The sequence below is a fragment of the Mastacembelus armatus genome, chromosome 6 (genome assembly GCF_900324485.2).
Source record: "Mastacembelus armatus chromosome 6, fMasArm1.2, whole genome shotgun sequence".
Taxonomy (NCBI): domain Eukaryota; kingdom Metazoa; phylum Chordata; class Actinopteri; order Synbranchiformes; family Mastacembelidae; genus Mastacembelus; species Mastacembelus armatus.
This window is the reverse complement of record NC_046638.1, coordinates 14883551-14907647: the sequence shown is the minus strand read 5'-3', so window position 1 is coordinate 14907647 and position 24097 is coordinate 14883551. Positions and strand designations below refer to the sequence as shown.

Genomic DNA, 24097 nt, shown 5'->3' with positions numbered 1-24097 from the left:
GCACTGTGCTGCCTGCTACTTCAGCAGTGCTTGTTGAGCTTAGCATTTTGTTGTTAGTGCATATAAAACAATCAAGTGACTCACCAAAGGGTTTTCTCCGAACCCTTGCAGGATTTGGTTGTACTTTCAAATTTAAATGCTTTTTTTTTTTTTTCATAAATAAGAATGCAACATTTTTTATTGATTAGGTAGTTCCCTGTTTGAGTAGCAATGCAATACATCCATTTAAATGACTGCAGCAGTACTATTATTTTTATATATATTTTTATATTTCCGTCTGCCAGTATATTAAAGTGGTGTGCATGAGACTGTAGTAAGAGCAATACCTGACATTTAATAGCTTTTATTTTGCACACTACCTACAGTAGTAACCAAGATTGCTTCCAAATGCCAATGAGCATATGATTAGATAACTACATGGTTATGTAGGGCTACAGGTTAATTTAATAAAGCCATTTTCTGGAATAGCAAAGCCAGTATGGCAAAGCCAGTCCTGGATGCAATGAGAGTTTAGGGTACTTTTTGGTGGCTGCGTCTGCATCTTTCACCTTTGTTTTCTATTGTAATGTTTAATGTGAAAATATATTGTATTAAAACATGAACAAGTGTGAAACCAGACAAACTTGTTTGTTTTAACGAACTACCGGATCATACATGCTGTATAAGTAAGAGTACTTAACAGAGACCCTAAAGTGAATATTTAGGACACTGGTATGATTACAGATTTCTCATTTAAAGATGAGTCAGTTGGAAAAAGTAGTAAGTCAGCCAGAGGTGTTCTTTTCAACCAACATTAGCTTAATTAACTATGACACCAACTCAGACATTTCTTATAACCATTTGCAAATCTCATAAACCCACATTTTATTCAAAATAGAACACAGAAAACATATCAAATGAGAAGAGAAGAAAAAAAAAAAAAAGGCAATTTTGACATTGATGGCAGCAACATGTCCAAAAAGTTGGGACAGACACAATGAAAGGCTGGAAAATTAAGTGATATTTACAAGGAAGAGCTGGAAGAACATCTTGCAGCTAATAGATTAAGTGTCAACAGGTCAGTAACATGTTTGGGTATAAACGAGCATCTTAGAGAATCAGTCTCTCAGAAATAAAGGTGGGTGAACAATTTCAGGAAAATGCTCCTAAATGTGAAATAGCAGACTTTAAATATATCATCATCTACAGTACATAATATCATCAAAAGATTCTGAGGATCTTTGTAGCTTCATAGCAGAAGAGTCCAGGTGCTGAACAGGCAGGGCGCCTGTGGTCCAGACCTTTCTCTAATTGATTTGGCATATCTTGAAACGAAAAATATGACAAAGAAGACCCAGGACTGTTGAGCAGTTACAATCCTTTATCAGGCAAGAATGGGACAACATATCTTTCCCAGCAACTGGTTTCCTCAGCTCCCAGACAATTACTGGCTGCTGTTAAAAGAAGAAACGTGGGTCTGTCTCAACTTTTTTGAGATGTGTTGCTGCCATCAATTTCAAAATGACCTTTTTCACTACCTTCATTACCTTTTTTTTTTTTTTTTTTTTTTTTTTAAAATGTTACATTTTCTCAGTTTCAACATTTGTTTTCTATGTTCCATTGTGAATAAAATATGGGTTTATGAGATTTGCAAATCACTGCATTCTGTTTTTATGCAGATTTTACCCAGATGTAAAAAGGTCATTCTAAGATCTAGAAACTGAAACGGTTGGTATTTTCCAGTGATTATACACGAACATATTTATGAATACTATATTCCTATTACTGCTGATGGATTGTTCTAAATATTACACATAGCAGTTTGAGCCATTTTTGTTTAAGTTATTTAAAACCTTTGTAAGATGACTGTATGTGTCCATTATAATATTAATGAATGTCAGGGCTGGCGAGTTACTACCAATAAGGAAACTATCAGCAAGCTTTGCAGTAGCTACTTTGCTAATCTAAATTTGCATAGAAGTTGAAACATAACTTATAATGCATGTACATTAGCACAAAATCAGATTGAATAATACCCAGGTCAGCAGTAATAAACATAAGGAGTTTACTTGTTTGTCATCTGTTCTGTGTGATAGTTGCCTATGTGGTGTGTTGTTTATGTTTTCTGCTCATATTTGTTTTTATGTTAAGGTTTAAAAGATTAGATTTGCATTTCGCTGATGTTTTCTCTTCATCTCTCTCCAGGGGTAGACGGTTTGCACCAGCCTCTTGAGGATCAGGGTATACAGGGGCCAACCACATCAAACCGAATGAAACTAGGTCAGGCTGAATCAAACCAGACTGAGCCAGATCAGAACAGGGAAGGCCAGACTGATCCAGACGATACCAGGCCTAATCAGGAGGCCTCTTCCAGTTTCCTATCCAGGTATCTGTTCTCCATGTCTTTGTCCTTGTCCGCCTTTCCCACTGAATCAAGCAGAGCTGCCCACTGATCATAAGCATCAGTCAGACTCATGTGAAAACTGCCACATAGTTGAATACATTGGCAGAAAAACTAAGACCTGCCCGACCAAAAGTCCCTGAAGGTAGTTCTCCCAAATGGCCCTTGAACTGAACTTTTCTGATAGGTCAACACACATCTTGCAGCTGGTACAATTTGTGAATAGCCTCATTTAGACAATAAACAAACAAACCCTAGGATCAATATTAGGATAAGGGAAAGTACGTGGAATATTTATTGGGCTAAATAAAAAGTTTGGTCAAAACTGCACTTCAGTCAACAACAAAGGATTTCATTACTGCACAACAAACACCAGCTCATTTCCATGTTTATGTACACATTGTACACACTAAATTATCAGTCACTTATTCAGACAGTTAAACGCTTTGGGAGCTGCAGCTATTAGTTATTTAATTTATGTCGGTGAAATGTTTTGAAAATCAGTTCATGGTTTAAGTCATTTTTCAAGTAAAAATGGCAAAGATTTACATTTTTTTTTTTTAAGATTCTTAAAACTGAGCATTTGGGTTTTGGACTGTTGGTGGGACAAAACAAGATTATGTGGGTGGTTTTCACTGTTACAGACCATATTTCTGGTCTATTTATGGATTATTCATGGAAATAAGGGAGAATCATTTATAATAATAACTTATCATTTATTTAAAAAATTAATTAGCACCATATACAGTGGCTTCGGACAGTGTTCAGACCCCTTTGATTTTTTCACTTTATTGCGATAGATTTAATTTTAAATGGATCAAATAACCATTTTCCCCATCAGTCTACACTTGGTTAGCCATAATGTAAACGCATGTTTTCAGACATTTACACTAATGTATTAAAAATCAAACCCTTAATAAGTAAGGACTCAGTCTGTTAAGTAGTTGTCTCTGAATGAGGTTGAACTGCATAAATGTTTGCCAGGTTCTGTTGAGAAAACTTTATTTAATGCTTTTTTTTTTAGCTTAAAATTATGGGATTTGAACCCTTGCCACACCGCAACCCCTGTGGCTAAGAAATGCAATATTTCTATGGATGCTGTCACAATAGTGGCTTCCTGTTTATTTTGCCTCCACATTTGACCTAGATGTCATCATGGGTCCAGGCAACAGTAATTGTGTGTGTGTGTTTTATTCAGTTTTTAATTTCTCTGTTTTGTCTTTACACAGTTTTAGTATCACTCGTCAGCTGCTTAATTTTAATGTTTGTGTGTGTGCTCACAGTTGAGGGCTCAAGAGTGGATGGACGGAGATGATTTTAACACAGAGGCTGTGATGAACATCTGTGGTGAGTAAGCCCTCATGATGTTCTAGCTTTGCAAAAAGTGTTTCAGAACCATCCTGAGGAATATCTTGCGTCATATCTGGCTCATTTGTGCATGCTATATTTACAGTAACACTTTTGTGTTATTTATTTACATTTTGTGTTTTAACTGATTACACAGAAGCAGTGTGTACTAGAGTGATTTTACAACATTAAGTTGTTTTTGAGTGGTACCTCCAAAATTAAAGTGTACCTTCCCCGTTTTTTTTTTTTTTTCTGCTACTAAATGCTTTTATCAGCCCACAGTAAGAATATACTTGTCAGTAGAAAACACATGTACCTCACCTATTTCTTACCTGAAGTCAATTGGATTAAATAAAAAGGCAGCTAGGAATGCTAAGGGAGATTGGATAATAGAGGCCTTTTCTCTACAGATGACCTGATGGCAGACCAAAGGATGGACATCTCGTCTACCATGACTGACTTCATGTCCCCCGCCTCCACCGACCTCATCTCCAGCTCCATCAGCACACCCGGCATGGACTACACCCGCAAGAGGAAGGGCAGCACCACCGACTACCAGTAAGTAGACTAAAAGCAAAAGACAGAAATGGAAAAAAAAAGAAACGATGATAGAAAGATGATAAAAAGAAAATGAAGAAAATTACATAAAAGCAACAAATGGCACAAAGGAAAGAAAAGGCAGGGGGAGACTTTCTCTCCACACTGAGTTTTCTTCCCTTTGTGGGGAAAAGTAGGGAAAAGAGATGAGAGAATGAAAGAAAAACAGGAATGAAAAATGAGTAAGAACACAGGTAAAATATTAAAAAGAAGAAACAAAGAAAGAATAAACTGCTAAAACTATAATGAGGAAACGAAAAGGAAAACTCACAAGAAGGCAGTTTCACAGATGAACAAAATTACCAGAACACATGCAGCATTTCTGGTCTGATTGACTTCATGACTGATTATGGACAAAATGTGTTTCCAGTCTACTGAGCCAGTCACTCTTGTAACCAGACTGACTGTGCAGGCACTGTGACAGTCACTACAAGAATATGTATACTTTTAAAAACTGAGTTGGTGTTGCTTACACAATGTAAATACTCACATTTTTCAATACCTCAATGACAGAAACTGATTTTGTTTTGTTTCTTTGCAGAATTGATGGCTTCTCCTTTGAGTAAGTTCAAACATGACTTCATGCTGATAGATTTTGGAAAACTCATCAATCTGAAATACCTATGACCCACAAGTGATTTTGCACCATGAAATAATGAATAGAATGAAAAACAGACCTGACAAACCCAGTGAACCTCTTTTCCCATGTGCTGTGTTTTTGTGTCTTTGAAACTAATATCTCCTGTCTTTTTCCTCTTTAGTGACATGGACCCAGACAAAGACAAACTGGGAAGGTAAGAGCTGATCACCGATGTGGTGGCAAAATTTGTTGTTGAAATGATCTAGTCATCAATTGAAATGAGTGGATGTCAACTTCAAGGGTGGTTCACCCATGTTACTTCTAGTGATATCTGGGAAAGCAGTTAGTTTTGGTTTTATTTCTCCAACATCTAGGACCTAAGATTTTGATTAGGGTCCCTACAATATGAAAAATTGTGCTTTTTTTTTAAGCATCTAATTCCTATTTATCTCTGACTCTTAAGTTAGCTGCCTCCCATTTTAGTTTTTTTTTTTTTGTTTTTTTTTAGAATTTTTCTAGAATGTTTCTAGTGACATTTTGAATTGAATTTTGTGCGAGTGAAACCTACATTATATAAGGTGGCAAATATCTGGCGACAGATATAAAAACAGACTTGTTATGTTTTAATTTAATGGAAACAAGAGGGAAATTAGCACACACAAATTCTGTAACATCCCTCTCCTTCTAATCAGTTCACTTGGAAGACAGTCAAGATACTGTATAACAGATTTTAGTTTGTGCCGGATGGAAATATTTTCTGGGTGTGCTGCCAGTGGGTGGTGTGGGAATTCTCCTCATTGTTAAACTTTTACATAACAGTGTGTGAAAGGTTTAAAAAAAAAAAAAAGCCTGTCATATTTGTTTTACGTCAGTCATCTGATTGTACAGTCAAATTAACCCCATAGCCTTACCCTTGTTGCATAAGCTCTGACGCTGTTTAAACCAACAAAAGAGGTTGGTTACAGAACATGGAAACCTGTTCCCTTTGCTCTCCCTTTTCTTTCCTTGTTCTTCAAAAGAGCTCCTGTCTGATAAATTTAACCTGCAAAGCTTGAAATGAATTTTCCTCTCTGAAACACCCCCCTTTAGTCTCTCTAATAATTCTTTTTGTCTTTTCAGTGACCAACAGGGCCGGATTAAGAATGCCAGGTATAACAACTCTCAATTCTCTCTTCTTCTCACCCACTTTGTAATCTCTCTTACATTAATTCACTGTCCCTCTGTTGTACCTCTGTTGAAAGAGAGAACTTTGTATAATACGAAATAATATACACTGAAACATATAGAGCTGAACACTATGTGGAACAAAGGGAGTGTAAGAAATAATGTCTACAAGCTCACTTTCTCTTGGACAGAACCCATCCCTGTTTATAGCCAAGCTGAAGTGAAGGTAGATCAGACAAGTTGGATAGAACCTCATATGTGTTCTTACACTCTGAACACCAAAAATGGCATTTCATCTTTCATTATAAGAGAGCAGTGTTTTCTTAGCATCCAGGCTATCTGATTTATATCATATTAGATAAAATGATTGGATAATCCCCAGTGCAAGAACACAGTGGTTTTACAGTGGTTATCATGTGTGTGTTTTTAAGATTCTGTCTTTTAGAGAACAGGTAAAAATGCACCACAAATAATTACTGTGGATATTTAGTTTGAATATATGCCAGTAATTAATCATAGTAAGGCCATTATGCTAATGTCTGTGGCTTCCTCCTCCACAGAGAGGCTCACAGCCAGATCGAGAAGCGGCGCAGGGACAAGATGAACAGCTTCATCGACGAGCTGGCTTCGCTGGTTCCCACCTGTAACGCCATGTCCCGCAAGCTGGACAAGCTGACGGTCCTGCGCATGGCTGTCCAGCACATGAAGACACTCAGAGGTTAGGATGAGCTAGAAGGAAATGCAGAATATTGGGAGAGAGCTCAATGTATGAGAGGATAGATGAGCTCTGACTGGTACTGTAAATGTAATGTATTGTAAAGTACTGAAGTGAAAATTTAAAGTACTTGAAGATGGCTTTTCCCCAAAAAAGGTAAAGGATTGGAAGTAGTAGTAGAGATTTTCGCAACTGAAAAGGCAATTTATTGATTTGGTATCAGTCCCCTAGTCATAGGGTTGAAAAACATTACTCTGCTCTGTCTGTGTTAAGCATGACTAAGCTACATCCTTGGTGGGGACATGATACGAGACGAAGCGTGAAATGCACATAATAAAGACACAATGCTGGCGATCTTATTCATTTGGGGGTGGGGTGGTTGTGGGGTTTCTCTGCCCAACTGAATGAATGGTAGAGAAACACTGAAGATGCAAAAATAGTTTCTTTTATGCTTTATGCACTGAAGGATGCAAAGTTTATGAGCTGTAACATGCAGATGCAGTGTAAATAGCTACAGGTATGAGTAGTGTGTTTGCTGTTGTGTGCAGGCGCAGCCAATCCTTACACAGAGGCCAATTACAAGCCTTCCTTCCTCTCAGATGATGAACTGAAGCACTTGATACTAAGGGTGAGTGCAGAACTAAGCACTATACATCTGACAGTTCTGGAACAGTCTGGGGTACATTGTTAAGTTGTGTACATTGATAATATAGAACAGTCTTTTTCATAATTCAGTCTATAATTTACACTTGATGTACTTAATTTACTGGTAGTGTTAGTTTTTATCATTATTGCTGGTCTTCTATACCCACTTTGTATTCTGAACCTCAAACTGTAGGTTGTAGTCCATGCATCCATTCATTTTCTTCTGCTTATCTGGGGCCGGATCGCGCAGGCAGCAGTCTAAGCAAAGATACCCCAACCTCCCTCTCCCCGACACTGCCACTAAGGCTTCTGGGGGGATGTTCAGGCATTCCCAGGCCAGCCAGGAGATATAATCCTCCAGTGAGTCCTGGGTCTTCCGAGAGGTCTCCTCCCAGTGGGACATGCCCGGAATACCTCCCCAGGGAGGGGCCCAAGGGGGCGTCCGAGACAGATGCCCGATTCACCTCAGGTGGCTCTTCTCGATATGGAGGAGCAGTGGCTCTACGCTGAGCTCCTCCCGAATGACTGAGGTCCACACTCTATCTCTAAGAGAGCACCCAGCCCCCCTGCGAAGAAAACCTATTTTCAGCCACTTGTATCCAAGATCAGAAAAGTCAGGGTAGGAACGTAGATCGGCTGGTAAATCAAAAGCTTTGCCTTACGGCTCCACTACCTCTTCACCACAACAGACCAGTACACCGACTGCATAACTGCAGATTCTACTCCATTTATCGATCTTGTGCTACATCCTTCCCTCACTTGTGAAACAGACCCAGAGATTTTTAAACTCCTCCACTTTAGGCAGGAGCTCTCCCCCAATGTAAAGGGGACAATCCATTTTTTTCTGACTGAGAACCATGGCCTAGGACTTCTCATCCCGGCTGCTTCACACTAGGTTGTGAACTGCACGCTGTAGGTCCTGGCACGATAAAGCCAACAGAACCACATTATCCGCAAAGAGCAGAGATGAGATTGTGTGGCAACCGAAACGGATCCCCTCTGATCCCTGACTGTGCCTAGAAATTCTGTCCATAAAGATAATCACAGAATCTGTGATAAAGGTCCTACTTAACACGGGCAATGCGAACCAGACTCTTACACTATGTACAGGAACCAAACCCTGCAGGAACAGGCCTTGGAACCCATACTCCTGGAGCGCGACCACAGGAGTCCCCAAGGGACACGGACAAATGTCTTCTCCAAGTCTACAAAACACATGTGGACTGGTTGTGCAAATTCGCATGACCCCGCAAAGAACCCGGTGAGGGTATAAATCTTGTCCAGTCTTCCATGACCAGGATGTTTCTCCTGAATCCATGGTTCAACTATCGGTTGAATTCTGTTCTCCAGAAACCCTGGCGTAGAGTGTGATGCCCCTATCACACTCACAAGTTGGAACACACCCTCTGATCCCCCATTATAAAAAGAGGGATCCACCACCCTGATTTGCTCAAGGCACTGTCCCAACCTCCACGAGATACTGCAGAGACATGTAAACCAGGACAGCCCCACAACATCCAGGGCCTTGAGGAACTTGGTGGGGACCTCATCTGTGCAGTTGTTTGACTGCCTCAGTGACTTCAGCAACAGTCACCCATCCCTGCCACCTTTACAACAGGTGTGTTGATAGGTTTGAGGAGATCCTCGAAGTATTCCCTGCCCAGTCAAGGTCGGCAGTACGCCCTCTACACTATGACTAGCGTACTGCTTCCCCCTCTTCAGTCGCCGGACGGTTTGCCAGAATCTCCTCGAGGCCAATTAATAAAAGCCTTTCTCCTTTCTCCCTGGCCTCACCAAACCTAAGTGTTTTGCTTCTGCGTCCGGTTGGACTATGTTCTCTGTCTCCATCTATGAAAATCTCTGTGTGAGGTGGGATTTGAAGACCTCTTGAACAGGGGCCTCTGCCAGATGTTCCAACACATTATCACAGTGCGTTTGAGCCTGTGAGGTCTGTCCAGCTTCCCTCCTGAGATGGCCTGCACCGTCATTTGGTGCATAAGCACAAACGACTGAAGGCACAGGGATATAACCGTCTCCTTCAGTGGGGTAAACTCCAACATGCGACAACTAAGCTGGGGGCTATTAACAAGCCCATGCCAGCCAGCCATCTCTCACCTAGAGCAACTCCAGAGGAGAAGAGAGTCCCTCCTTTATCAAGGGGTTTGGTTCTAGAACCCAGGCCATGCATGGAGGTGAGCTTAACTATTTCTAGTCAGTATTTGTCAACCTCCTTCACAAGCTCAGGCTCCTTCCCCACCAGTGAGGTGGCATTCCATGTTCCAAGAGCTGGCTTAGACGTCCAAGAGTTGGGCCATTGAGGCACCCGCATTCGACCACTGACTGTTGGCTTTGGGCTGTGCTGACTGGGCCGCATGAGTGGAGGCCTGGCCACCAGGAGCCCTGCCCCAGGCCTGGCTCCAGGGAGGGGCCCCAGTAACCCTATCCCAGGCAGGGTTGCGTGCCTTGATATATTTCTCTTCATATGGAGGTTTGTATGAGCTGCGCTTTGGCTGGCCCATTACCTGAGACCAATTGGCCTTGGGTGACTCAGCCCCGGGCAACATAGCTCCTAGGATTATTTGGGCACTCAGACTCCTCCACCACGATAAGGTGGCGACTCTTGGAGGGGTTAGGTTATAGTGCTGAATGCTATTGTATGTTTTAATATTAGACCAAAATTAATCCAGTATTTTCTGTTTTATCATTGCAGGCTGCTGATGGTTTCCTGTTTGTGGTTGGATGTGATCGTGGCAAGATTCTGTTTGTTTCTGAATCAGTCTACAAGATTCTCAACTACAGCCAAGTATGCTGACAGCTTTTGAACATCACAAACATGACAAACATGCCCATCTACTGTTTGCTTTAGTTAGGAATTGTTGAACAATTTCTTACTCTGCAAATTATACAGAAGCTCATTGTTTTGAACATGTACTTTCTGTACAAAGAACAAGGATTTTCACAAGTCAGCAAAGCTGCCTAGCTTATTTACACATTTCAAACGGGCAGAAAAAGGGGTTAAAACCGCCATAAAAACCAAAAAAAAAAAAGAAAAAATGAGAGAAATGGTTCCAGTGAAGTGAAATACATAAAATGAAAATAAAAACTGGACCAAAATAAAATTAAGACTCCAAATTGATAAATAAATATAAAATGTAGTTAAGAAATTGGAAAAACACCTAAAATCAGTTTTGTGTCATAATAGTTTGAAAGTGACTGGAGACACATTTAACATCATCAAAAAGCTAGTTTCATCTGTGTGCAGCATCATAACTAAAAGCGGTTTAACCCTTTTTTGTTTGTGGCTCAAGATTTTTACCAGGTGACTAATTCACTAAGAGCTCTGCCAGGTTTATATTCTTCAAGCAGATGAGAAGTGTATTTTAGCCCCATATCATCAAGTGATATATGAACTGGCAGTAGCAATTTAAAACCTGTTCTGTAGGCCACTGGTAGCGTAACAATTTAAAAACAGGTGTGATGTGCTCAGTCTTCTCTAACTTCACTCCCATTGGTCTTCTGTCTCTCTGTCACAACCATCTTCAGAACGACCTAATAGGTCAAAGCTTGTTTGACTACCTTCATCCCAAGGACATCGCCAAGGTTAAAGAGCAGCTGTCCTCTTCCGATACAGCCCCACGAGAGCGGCTCATTGATGCTAAAAGTAAGCAAACCCAAACACACATTAGCTGTTTTGGAGCAGCAGGGTTATAGTTAGTGTTTTTTCCCTCTCTCCTAAACCTGCATCTTAATCTTTCTTTTTCTATGAGACATGACAGGAAAAACTGTAACGTCAGCAGTCTCAACACAGCCTTATGACACTAGTACAATTATTCGCTGTAAATTTCAGCACATGTTGATATCATCTGTTGTTTGAACTGAGTCATTTTAAAATTATTTTGCAGCAGTGTTGCATCATTAGTTCTGTAGACTGATTGATAGATTGATAGATAGTGGACATTAAAAGATCATTATTAGATGAGAAAAACAAATGATTTGAAACCTGCTGCTGTGTTGTATGTATTCACAGCTGGTCTTCCAGTGAAAACAGACATCACCCCCGGTCCATCTAGACTTTGTTCTGGAGCCAGGCGGTCATTTTTCTGCAGGATGAAGTGCAACAGACCTTCTGTCAAAGTAGAAGATAAAGACTTTCCCTCCACTTGTTCTAAGAAAAAAGGTGCAGTACTTTTGTCTTGGCACATAGACAAAGATGTGAATTGTTGCTGAATAAATGTCACGCAAAATCATCCTCCTAAAAAATGTAAAAGGCTGCTGCAGGAGAATGTCCTGCAAAAGCCCTTGAAGAAGCAGCTTTGTGCTGTTCAAAGCATCTCCATGTCAGTTTTCATCTTTGAGTGACAGATAAGGGCTCTTTACTTTCTTCAGCCTTTACTCCTCACACCTAAAACATGCTTTCTGTCTTTCAGTTACTCTCTTATCAAAGCACAAGCCATGATTTCCTGGTGCTCCGCTGTTCTATTTTTAGAGGCACATCCTTATTAGAAGGAATCACACCTCAGTTAGCACAAGAGCTTCTCTATAGAACCTGCTTTCGTTTAGTATAGGTGTTTTATAGCGCCTTCAGAAAGTATTCAGATCCTTTCACTGTGCACATAGTATTGCAGAAATAAGATTCATTGAAAGTTATCATTCTACACTCAGTAGTAGTGATTTCAGACAGCACTGTCCAAAAAGTGAAGGGGTCTGAATAAATCTCACTGTTTGCTTAAACTGCTCTATCATAAACAAAATCCTGCATGTAGTATAGACAGATGGCCACCACTATATCATTCTATAGTAAAAAAGCATAGCCACAAATTGCTTACTGTGTAATATTCAACAATGAGCATCATTAGTCCTGACTGCAACTCAAACTCATTTTATGAATAAGTCATAAAACCTGGACTAGAAATGCAGAGATGTTATGTAGCTACTATAATATTACAGGAGATAATTACCATCTAGGTTTCATTCACTTTTCACTTTCAGCCCCACACCCGTGCTTATGCACATGTTGCCATGGTTACCAAATTATCTTGCATAAATATTTATGCTGCTTACACTGATGAGTACAGATGAGCTGTACTAATTGTGCAAACACACCAGAGTTTATTTTACCAGACCAAACAAGGTTACAACTTAGTACACAGTGATTTCAGTAGTGAATAATGCAGCAGAAAGTTTTAAAAAATTCTTCTAAAAGGTTCTCAGTCAATAAGCAAGCAACAACAGATGACCATATTGACCTGAATACAACAGTACTTAGTACTACAAGCAAAATGTAGTGTCCATCTTGAATTGCTTTCTGGTTTCTCAAACTACAGGGTGGACCCAGGCTCATTAAAACACAAGAATGGCATAGTTCTTATGAGAATAGCACAGTGCTTACTCTGTGTACATTGTGTGCCTGAGGGTGTGTTAAGAGAGAAGGGGGAGTGACGTCACAGCACCAGAATATGGTGACGCAAGCAATTGGTGCAAAAAGTTGGCAGTATTGCAGACAGTTGTTAGGTACATCGTGCATCAATAAATGTTGCAGTTTATTAAGAGCCATGCAAATTTGTGGTGTTAAAGAATTTGCTTTAATTTTCTTTAACTTAACTAACAATGCCCTTCTTTCTTCACAGCGGACCGTAAAAGCTTCTGCACCATTCACAGCACAGGTTACCTGAAGAGCTGGCCGCCCACCAAGATGGGACTCGATGAGGACAACGAGCCCGACAACGAAGGCTGCAACCTGAGCTGCCTGGTGGCCATCGGCCGCCTCCACCCCCACATTGTCCCCCAGCCCAGCCTGGCAGACATCAGAGTGAAGCCCACAGAGTACGTCTCACGGCATGCCATCGACGGCAAATTCGTCTTTGTTGACCAAAGGTGAGACACAACAGAGTGTGAAGGTAGTACTTCATCTGTGACCCCCTTAACCTTGAGTCACTGATATGACTGTGGAGGTCAAAGTTTAATACTGTACACCCTAATAGGTGCCACATCCTCTTCAGTTTGACTGTGATATCTATTTTGGAATCTGTGTCTGGTGTTGATGAATTGGATCACTTTTTACTCAGACTTGTTTATATTGGGACAGATCTGGCAGGTGTGTTTTTAAGTAACATTAAGATCCAATGAGATAACCAGATGAAAGTCACCAGCACATATTAGTTTGTCCATAACAGGGAGACTCTGACTGACCCTTGCTCTTTTTGCCCCTTCCTCCAACAGAAAAAAAACGTACTTTTACTTATGTGACTGTGATTTTTTTTTTTTTTTTTCCCCACTCCCCACGTTTCCTCCTCATTTTAAATTTTCTTCTTTTCATAAAATTAAGTTCTCTTCTGATGTTGTGGAGCTAACATTCATTTATATCTAATGCTGGCCTTGGGAAAAAAAACTAGTTCTTTGCAGCAAATCAATATATTGAGATCTTCTTAGCTTTCTTTCACAGTTGTGAAGACTTTTCCACCAGCTGCTGCAAGTAAACACATCCTCTCTGTGTGTATTTTGTCCTCCAGAGCTACAGCCATCCTAGCCTACCTGCCTCAGGAGCTGCTGGGAACCTCCTTCTATGAGTATTTCCACCAGGATGACATCGGCCACCTGGCAGAGTGTCACAGACAAGGTACCTGCTCAGAGACACAGAATAACTGAAAAAGCTTGGTGGAGAAATTAAGTCATTATGCTTTTCCAAGAATTGAATGAATAAGCGCATGTTTTCAGATGTGTTACTGTACTTACGATTTTAAGCGTTCTGTTCATAGTGCTGCAGATGAGAGAGAAGATAAACACTAACTGTTACAAATTCAAGATCAAAGACGGTTCGTTCATCACGCTGAGGAGCCGATGGTTTAGCTTCATGAACCCCTGGACCAAGGAGGTGGAGTACATTGTCTCTACCAACACTGTTGTGTCGTAAGTACCAGTGGACACAATCTCACACCTCCAAAATAGATTTTTACTTGAACCAAGTGTTTTTTGTTTTTTTTTAATATTTATGCACTCACCTGGCTGTGAAATAATCAGACCAATTCCATGTGTTTTTCTCTTTAGTTGTCCTATGATGGAAGGATCTGACTACCCTCAATCTGCTGCCTCACCACAGAGTATGGACAGCGTTCTCACCTCAGAGGGTAAGATGCTACTTAACCTTGCATCACTCTTTTAGGTTCGACTGATTCATCAAAAAAACCCACGGTCTTGGTCAGTTGCCCCCACTGTGAATGATTGTTTTCAGAATGAATGAATTCTCCTTCTCCTGATTGTTGTTTGATTGGTAGGCGGGGGCAGGCGGGCGCTGCAGACTGTGCCTGGTATCCCCGGTGGCACGAGAGCGGGAGCCGGCAAGATTGGACGCATGATTGCAGAGGAAGTGATGGAAATCCAGAGGTGAGAGCAATTAAAATTATATACTTGAATCTCCTGACCTATCAAATTGCGAAAGTCTGTTGCTCCTAAACCCTGTAGCCTAGTTTACAATGTATAGTGAAATAGTTTGGAGAGATAACAAAAAACAGATTAATTTTAAAGGGTCTGCAGATTTTCTGAAGACACTTTAGACAATGACACAGAGAGATGTCTGTGCATGACTTCAAATATCATAAGCAAGATGCATGTGCTGGGAAATAGAAAACCTACTTGACATTTTACATTTCCTGTAGTGAATAATTTCATTTGAAAAAAAAATGTGTGATGGTGAAGTACCACAGGATCTTCGCAGTGTAAAGTAGGGCAGTATGTCCACATTGCAGTCCAGGCTTACACTGACTCATATAGCTTCTGTGCTATTTTTTACACACACAGATGGACTCTGCATGTATTGTCATGGAAATGCTAACACATTCCAGTGCAAATGTTAAAAATAAGTTGTATGTAGGTGACATGCCTTAGGTTCTGGATGTTTCTACCTGTTATCCAAGTTGGAGCTTCTAACTGTGTGCAGTTTTGTGCAGTCAGTTTGAAGATCAGGTCTCTAAGGTGTGAATGTGCATTTCAGAGTCACTGCAACCATTTCTTTCTCTCTCTCAGGATTCGAGGTTCCTCCCCCTCCAGCTGTGGCTCCAGCCCTCTGAACATCACCAGCACTCCTCCACCTGACACCTGCTCCCCAGGGGGGAAGAAGGTAACACACACATGTACATGTGGTTTCTTTCAATGGCTTTCTTCAGTCTGATTCCACTCCCAATCTATTATCCTTAAGTCATTACTTTATTAGAAGACAACAGCATTGCAGTCATGAGTTTTAGCTTTTATCAATGTTAGTCATCTAAAAATGAGATAAGGAGCAGAAGATATGAAATTCTGAGTAAATATGTAGCTGATACAGTGGAATTACAGTTTTTGTATGCTTTATGTTACACCTTATTCTTAATGACTAACTTGTTCTACTGGAGTTTCTGACTCATCACTATCAAGCTGATTAACTTTCGTGCATATCATCAAAATCAGTTCATTTGAAACATTACTCCTAATCAGCTGGATATTTTTGCTGTATGAGCCTCAAAGAGCACTTCAACTCTCTAAATAGTCCAGTCTAACCATGTTTTATCTAATATGATAATACCAAATTTCTTGGTCTAACAAATCACTTGACGTTGGGTTTCTAGCGGAGTTAACTTAATTAGTACCAGGCAGTTATTTTTGCTAATAGATGCAATCATAAGTTCTACCTCTGCTGGGCACTGAAAGCAGTATATTAGCAGCAGCAGCTCAAGTCAGTTTGTCTGAGTTCAAACCCAGTGCTGCATCTAGGTCACCATGATTTGGCAGCGCTCGGTGCCTTGTATTGTGTAGGCAAGGTATAAAAATGAAGGAGCTGGTTAGCTAGTTAGAGATGTACTAGCCTCAAATCATATATGTTTAGTTAGAACAGAGCTACAGTTTTGTCAAGCCAGCGTCAGACATTTGTTTTTATCAGTCATGTCAGCAGTTATTTGGAAAATAAAATATTATAACCTTAATGTGTACTGTACTATATAAACTAGCATTTAATATTATTCCTTTTATTTATATTGCACATTCACTGAATACTGCTATATCATATATTTTGTAGACAATGTACAAACCCTGGTAAGTACTACAGTATTAAATGCACAGGGTTTGTATTTGTTTTTATGCAAAGTCCCAGGAGACTGAAGCCTGGTTATGTGAAAAATCTGGTGCCAAAATGAACACTTGCATTGAATTTATTATTCATACTCTGACCAATATTTTTCTATAGTTTTCTGTGCATAATGTGCATGCAGTGAGTTTTCATCAAATAATGATTCTGATGTTAAGTAGCACTAATCAACATATTTTGGTGCATACATATTCATACATATACAGTGGGTACGGAAAGTATTCAGACCCCTTTAAATTTTTCACTCTTTGTGTCATTGCAGCCATTTGCCATAATCAAAAAAGTTCATTTTATTTCTCATTAATGTACACTCAGCACCCCATCTTGACAGAAAAAAACAGAAATGTAGAAATTTTTGCAAATTTATTAAAAAAGAAAAACTGAAATATCACATGGTCATAAGTATTCAGACCCTGTGCTCAGTATTGAGTAGAAGCACCCTTTTGAGCTAGTACAGCCATGAGTCTTCTTGGGAATGATGCCACAAGTTTTTCACACCTGGATTTGGGGATCCTCTGCCATTCTTCCTTGCAGATCCTCTCCAGTTCTGTCAGGTTGGATGGTGAACGTTGGTGGACAGCCATTTTCAGGTCTCTCCAGAGATGCTCAATTGGGTTTAGGTCAGGGCTCTGGCTGGGCCAGTCAAGAACGGTCACAGAGTTGTTCCGAAGCCACTCCTTTGTTATTTTAGCTGTGTGCTTAGGGTCATTGTCCTGTTGAAAGGTGAACCTTCGGCCCAGTCTGAGGTCCTGAGCACTCTGGAAGAGGTTTTCTTCCAGGATATCTCTGTACTTGGCCGCATTCATCTTTCCTTCAGTTGCAACCAGTCGTCCTGTCCCTGCAGCTGAAAAACACCCCCACAACATGATGCTCCCACCACCATGTTTCACTGTAGGGATTGTATTGGGCAGGTGATGAGCAGTGCCTGGTTTTCTCCACACATACCGCTTAGAATTAACGCCAAAAAGTTCAATCTTGGTCTCATCAGACCAGAGAATCTTATTTCTCATAGTCTGGGAGTCCTTCATGTGTTTTTTGGCAAACTCTATGCAGGCTTTCATGTGTCTTGCACTGAGGAGAGGCTTCCGTCGGGCCACTCTGCCATAAAGCCCCGACTGGTGGAGGGCTGCAGTGATAGTTGACTTTGTGGAACTTTCTCCCATCTCCCTACTGCATCTCTGGAGCTCAGCCACAGTGATCTTTGGGTTCTTCTTTACCTCTCTCACCAAGGTTCTTCTCCCACGATTGCTCAGTTTGGCTGGACGGCCAGGTCTAGGAAGAGTTCTGGTCATCCCAAACTTTTTCCATTTGAGGATTATGGAGGCCACTGTGCTCTTAGGAACCTTGAGTCCTGCAGAAATTCTTTTGTAACCTTGGCCAGATCTGTGCCTTGCCACAGTTCTGTCTCTGAGCTCCTTGGGCAGTTCCTTCGACCTCATGATTCTCATTTGCTCTGACATGCACTGTGAGCTGTAAGGTCTTATATAGACAGGTGTGTGCCTTTCCTAATCAAGTCCAGTCAGTTTAATTAAACACAGCTAGACTCCAATGAAGGAGCAGAACCATCTCAAGGAGGATCAGAAGAAATGGACAGCATGTGAGTTAAATATGAGTGTCACTGCAAAGGGTCTGAATACTTATGACCATGTGATATTTCAGTTTTTCTTTTTTAATAAATTTGCAAAAATTTCTACATTTCTGGTTTTTTCTGTCAAGATGGGGTGCTGAGTGTACATTAATGAGAAATAAAATGAACTTTTTTGATTTTGGCAAATGGCTGCAATGACACAAAGAGTGAAAACTTTAAAGGGGTCTGAATACTTTCCGTACCCACTGTATGTTCATAAATTTGTGTCCAGCCCAGTATTTGGATAGTGACATATTGTTCTTGAGGCTCTGTATATAGTACAGTATTCAGTGCCATATTGTAGCTTGGATTAGAAAAAAAAAAAAAGTGTGATATATGGCACCTTTTGTGGTGGTGCAACAACTAGTGCTTGTAGTGCTCTTACATTTTGCTCTGAAAATAGATCACTTAGAACTACATCTCTTTCTTGCACAAGAGCAAACTAGCTATAGTGAGCAACAATGACAGAATAATGCTGAAAAGTAAACCACTCCACAGCAACTGATTAAGTCTCCATGAAGAATTTGTTTCTTTACATACTTATCACATTTATTGTGTATTTTGTAGACCCCCAGTAATTCAGTCTTTATTTAACTATGAATTAGCATTAGTGATTCTCTCGTGCAGCATCTGTTGTCTGCAGTAAGATTATACTGTATCTGAGAAGTTTCAGTTCAGCACCCTGCTGGCATCTGAAGGCATCACAGCATTTCCTGGACCCTCTGATTGAATATGTTTCTGGCCAGAGCTGTGATGTGTACTGTAGGTGGGAGTTGGCGGGATTACAATCCCATTCAATTCATCAATCCTTCATGTTGCATTCTTGAAATGCGTAACTGTGCAAATTGGTTTGTCTTTTGTCAGTGTGATATGTGTAAGAACAGACATAAAGCTGAAATAGTATGAGTCTGTTGCAGACATGTAAGGGGCTTCATGAAATGACACATAGCAGGAGACTTGTTTTAACTCCACTGTGTGTTAAATGGCTGTTTCTCCCATATGGTTTTATTTGTTATGTAGAGTATACCTGCTCATATTAAAGTTGAGACTCATACTAGGCCCTTAACTGTACATTTGGTGTGGACCTTATACATGTTGTCTAAGCTATGACATATGCATGTAACTCATTTCTTATTTTGTTTTATTTGACTTTATTTAAATATGTTTCATCTCCCGCCAACCTGTTTCTTGTGCTCTAACACCTTGTGTTTTTTGCTAGTATAATTATTTGCTAAAGAATATAAAAAATAAAGAAATAAAAATCAAATGAAGAATATAGTAGCATGACTATTGGTGACCTGTCCATGGTGTAACCCTGCCTTTCGCCCGAAGACAGCTGCGATAGGCTCCAGCAGATACCTGTAACCTTAAATAGGAATAAGAGAGTATGGATGGATGGAAACTGTGTAATGTTTATATTTGTGTCATCTCTATAGATCCAGAATGGAGGGACACCTGAACTGCCAAGCACAGGGATCATTCCTGGACCTGATTCTGTAGGCTACCCCTACTCCAACCAGTCCATCATGAGTGAGTTGCAGACTAAACACATTTTCTTACCGACTTACTGTGTTTTTCTTATTTCTCCAAATATTGTTTACTCAAAAACTTGTCCTTCATCCAGGTGACAACTCCCACCTGAGCATAGATATCATGGACGAGCCCGGTTCCAGCAGCCCCAGCAATGACGAGGCAGCCATGGCAGTCATTATGTCCCTGCTGGAAGCGGACGCTGGCCTTGGCGGCCCCGTTGACTTCAGCGACCTGCCCTGGCCTCTGTGAGGATGGTGGAAAGGCAGAAGCAGACTTAACACCTGAGTCACTGATGGAGAGATTTTGGTCTGGCTGAATTCTGGCTGCCATGTTTCCTGCACACAACTGCACTGAAAAAATGTTCATCTTAACAAATTCTTGTTTGAAGGGAGAATATTTCTGAGAACATCACTGAGCGCAGTTCGGTCTGGATGGCTTCCACCGCTGTTTAGATTTCACTCCTGCTTTTTGATTTATCATTCCCTATTGATGGACCTAACTTTCATCAGGGCAGAAGGATTTTTTTATATAAACCTTCTGCTTTAAATGAGGTGCTAAGATGATCATTTTTTTTGCCATGTTAGTTGTCTGTAGATGAGGCATTCACTGACATCACCCTAGCGAGAGGCGGTTATTATAGAAGTTGAAGTTACAGCTCTGCGGTGCTAACGTGTCTGCTGATGAACTGAACACACTCTAGCTTGGGCTCTGGGTTCTTGTCATCGCCAAGCTCGAACCAACACAGGACTCCTGAGATGTTCATGTGAAGTGTGATGTGGTATTGAGGTAGGACGTGCTTGATTTCTGCCTCTTGCCGCAGCTCTCTCAACATTTCTAAGTGTATGTTCAAGTCATAGGATGTTGATGCTGTACCCACATTGGTACCCCCCTACTTTATTCTAAAAATTCCATGTACGTGTTTTTCAGTTCATTTAAATAATGATGAAATCCTGTCTGAGAAACCACCTAGCTGCTGTTTCCTTAACTAACCTAACGTTAACAACTTTTTCTCCAAGCTATTCTACAGCCCATATTCACTGAATTATATTTCCTCCGAAGAGTAGAGCAGATTATGTATTGAGTTTAAAACCATTTTAATTAACCAGACCAGATCTCCCTGAAATTGCCAGCAGCACTTCTTAGATGTACATTGTGATGATATATTTTTAAATTATCCAACAATAATAATAATAATAATAATCCTAAAACTCTAGCTGTTTCACCCAGTCACTTTCACATGACTTGGTTAGTAGAGGTCATCACAGGTTTAAAATGATGCGGCCCACCCTAAATGAACCAGCGCAACACCCACCCTGATGTGAACACACAGATCTTTCAAAAATAAGGACAAAGGCGATCAGGGTCAGACATGACCTGGGGTTAATTAGACTCATTGCAGCAATTGGATTTGCACCAAATAGACTTCAGCAGCAGCATGATGCAACATGGGTGACTAAATGTTTCTGCAAAAAGAATCAGAGTCCTGCACGAGAATGACATGAAAATCACTTAATGATTCAGCTCTTTGAGACTTTTACAGTTCAAATGGAACAAATGGCTCAAATTCCAAGAGTCTGGTTGCTTTTGACTCTCAGGAAAATTATTTACAATCATTTATTTTAGTTGTGTGTGTGTGTGTGTGTAAAAAAATATTATGAAAAAGGCCAGAGATCAGAGGAACTATGAATTCCTAAACAGGTCATAACTAGACTAACTTAAAAAACAAGTCAGTTTGGTCACCAGAAACCTTAGTAGACCTGTGAAGACCTCTACAGCTTTGTTCTCTAGTTGGTGTTATTCTGACATTTCAGCTGCCAAATTCCTGGAAATCCTCAGCACCAAGCAGGAGAGCAGCGGTCAGCAGGAGTGAAGCTCTGATGACTGTTACAACAAATAATCAATTCTTAATGGGGAAAAGGAGGTTAACGGAAAATGGTGGGGGCAGCAGCTCAGCGTGCAGGTGTGCTTCCATGACCGCGGCAGCACACCTCTCCAGGCATTATCCAGTCTCAAAACAGAGCAGTTCAGCTGCAGGTCAAGACAACAACCAAGTGTTCCTCCATGAGGAAATGTTCACTGCCATTTTGCATTGGCGCCCTAACAAAAAAATGTGGTGGTCTGGGTCACAGGGTCTCCACCTGCTCCTCTTTCCCTATACACAATACCCACATGAAGCCCTTAAGATGCAGTTAATACTGTCAGCCACTAAAACTTCCATTTCCTCAACAGAACTGACTCTGGATCAGTTTTCCGATTCAGCACAGGCCCTGAGATAGATGGAGCACATCATTGCCTTCGTGATTTGAGCATTTTCAAACTGGCCTAACATGTCTGTCCGCTTTATGTGGGCTTCATTGTATTCCCAGAAAAAAGCAGCAACAGGCCAGCCTTGCAGTTGGGAGAAGTTGAAATAAAATACCTCTTAGTTTAATTCTTCTGCAAGAATGACATAAACAGTAAGTAGAATCCAAAATAAATTCTGCAATTACTTTTAAATTTGGTCTGTTCAGCACTTCATAATAGTGTGTAATAGCCAGTACTGTGGCTATGTCTAACTGTCAACGCAAACTACCTTTTTAGCAGAGAGGGCTATGATGTAGACAGGGGGCATGTTTACAAACAGAACTGTCCTAGTGATGGAGAAGACAGGAATCCAGCAGAGTAGGACTTTGTAACAGGGGTGGAGCCACTGGAACATGCTCTGACCACATCCTGCGGCAGTTAACAGGGTCAGGAGGGACGGCCATGAGCATCTGAAGGGAATTCCTCATTTCTGTGCCCGTTTATCTTCCACTATAATGAATATCCTAAACACAACCTCTTCACGTTGCCAGCTCTCTGCTGCTCATGGGCCTTCAAGCTGTAGTTTGATTAGAGGTGAACTCTATAGGAGTCTCATTGCTCCTACTGCCTGCCTGTAAGGAAAGAAACTAGAGGAGTTTTTGGCCACAAAAACACATGTGCATTGAATTTTCAAAATGCATTGCCAAAAAATTACAGAAACAGTACAATCTGGGAAGCATTTAAAAAAAATATACATATAATACTATAATATAGTATTAAATGTATATAGAGAAGTTTCAATAATTATTTTGTTTAGACCCAAGACTAGGGTGTGTTAAAGAGATAATTTTTAGTGAAGTGGAGGCGCTGTGACTTGAATACAATAACGTGTAAGGCTAAAATTAAATCAAACATTTTTTTTTTTTCCATATGGGCAGACAGTATTTAATGTGTGGCTTGATATCAGCCTGTGGTGGCTGAAGATTTGGCAGCCCTTTAACAACTCTGCCCAATCAGGGATGCAAAATGATGCGAATCAGAGAGTTACACTCTTGGTCATCCCTTGGTTAATGTAAACAGCTGGTTTTCATCTGGGTTGTGGAATACTTGCTAAACATGGGCTCCGCCCCCTTCCTGTCCTCCTCCAATCAGGCAGCAGCTGGTGCGGGCTGCTCTGTATCTGTTCTAGTGGTTTTCTGTTTCAATGTTTTGATGCTACACACTACAATAAAGTGTTCCCCTTGTTGATATATCCCCTCCACACCTGACAATAATGTATCAAATCTTTAAATATTATCATGTTAAGAGTATACTTTATGCAAATATATATGACTATGATGAGTGTATTGTATGTATCAGCAGTGAAATATTTTTAAAATAAAATTTGTTTCTGTCATTGTGGACTCTGTCATATTTTCCGTTTATGTAAAAACTGCTCTGTGTAGTGTTTTCTTCAGCAGGTGAAGGTTGTCTTTGTTTCTTCTGCCAATCACTGTAGCCTGCTGGTATTTTTATGTTGTTGCCAGGAAGCACAACCCTCTGTGCTAACCCATCAGCTGAATGACAGTCACACCCTCTGCACTGTAATCTGTAATGCACACATTCATTCCCAAAACATTCTTTAACACCCCAGCATAAACTTTGGACTCATGCATTAAATAAGGGGAAAACCTGGTCTGATAGCGAGGGACGGCATCCATTCTTTGGCTGATGCAGACCTCATCCCTAGAAATTTGGCCAAGTTTATTAGCCAACCTAAAGCCAACCTCTCTTACTGAACAGAAAAGCAAAAGTCAGATGTGCATTATTAAATATCAATATTGGTCTAAATCTCTGTTAGTAAATGATAACTGATCACCAAATTGACTTCCTATCTCACTGAAATCTGGCTGCAGCAGGATGATTATGTCAGTCTAAATGAATCAACCTCCCTCAGTCATAAAAAATTGCCATGGTCCACAGGCCAAAGTGTCTTTCCCAAGGACACTTCACCCTGTGGACCAGCAAAGCCAAGGATCAAACCATCAACCCTCTGGTTCATGGTTGACCTACTCCACCCTGGAGAAACAGTCTATTAACATATAAAAAGCTTTCCGTAAAGCCAGAACTGCATA

General features: G+C 40.5%; 1 protein-coding gene across 1 annotated transcript in view; it reads left to right on the top strand.

Moving 5' to 3' along the window:
• Positions 1-23050, top strand: part of bmal1a (basic helix-loop-helix ARNT like 1a) — a 29035-nt gene extending 5985 nt beyond the window's left edge. Inside the window, exons 2-20 of the mRNA XM_026311272.1 lie at positions 2185-2365; positions 3664-3727; positions 4138-4285; positions 4866-4886; positions 5086-5118; positions 6024-6053; positions 6629-6786; positions 7332-7411; positions 10139-10231; positions 10972-11089; positions 11456-11605; positions 13056-13302; positions 13938-14044; positions 14184-14334; positions 14473-14552; positions 14700-14808; positions 15448-15541; positions 19604-19697; positions 19792-23050. Coding sequence (XP_026167057.1) covers positions 3682-3727; positions 4138-4285; positions 4866-4886; positions 5086-5118; positions 6024-6053; positions 6629-6786; positions 7332-7411; positions 10139-10231; positions 10972-11089; positions 11456-11605; positions 13056-13302; positions 13938-14044; positions 14184-14334; positions 14473-14552; positions 14700-14808; positions 15448-15541; positions 19604-19697; positions 19792-19949 — 1917 coding nt within the window. The 5' untranslated portion in view covers positions 2185-2365; positions 3664-3681 and the 3' untranslated portion in view covers positions 19950-23050. The remainder of the gene's footprint in view (positions 1-2184; positions 2366-3663; positions 3728-4137; positions 4286-4865; positions 4887-5085; positions 5119-6023; positions 6054-6628; positions 6787-7331; positions 7412-10138; positions 10232-10971; positions 11090-11455; positions 11606-13055; positions 13303-13937; positions 14045-14183; positions 14335-14472; positions 14553-14699; positions 14809-15447; positions 15542-19603; positions 19698-19791) is intronic.
• Positions 23051-24097: the final 1047 nt, after the last annotated feature.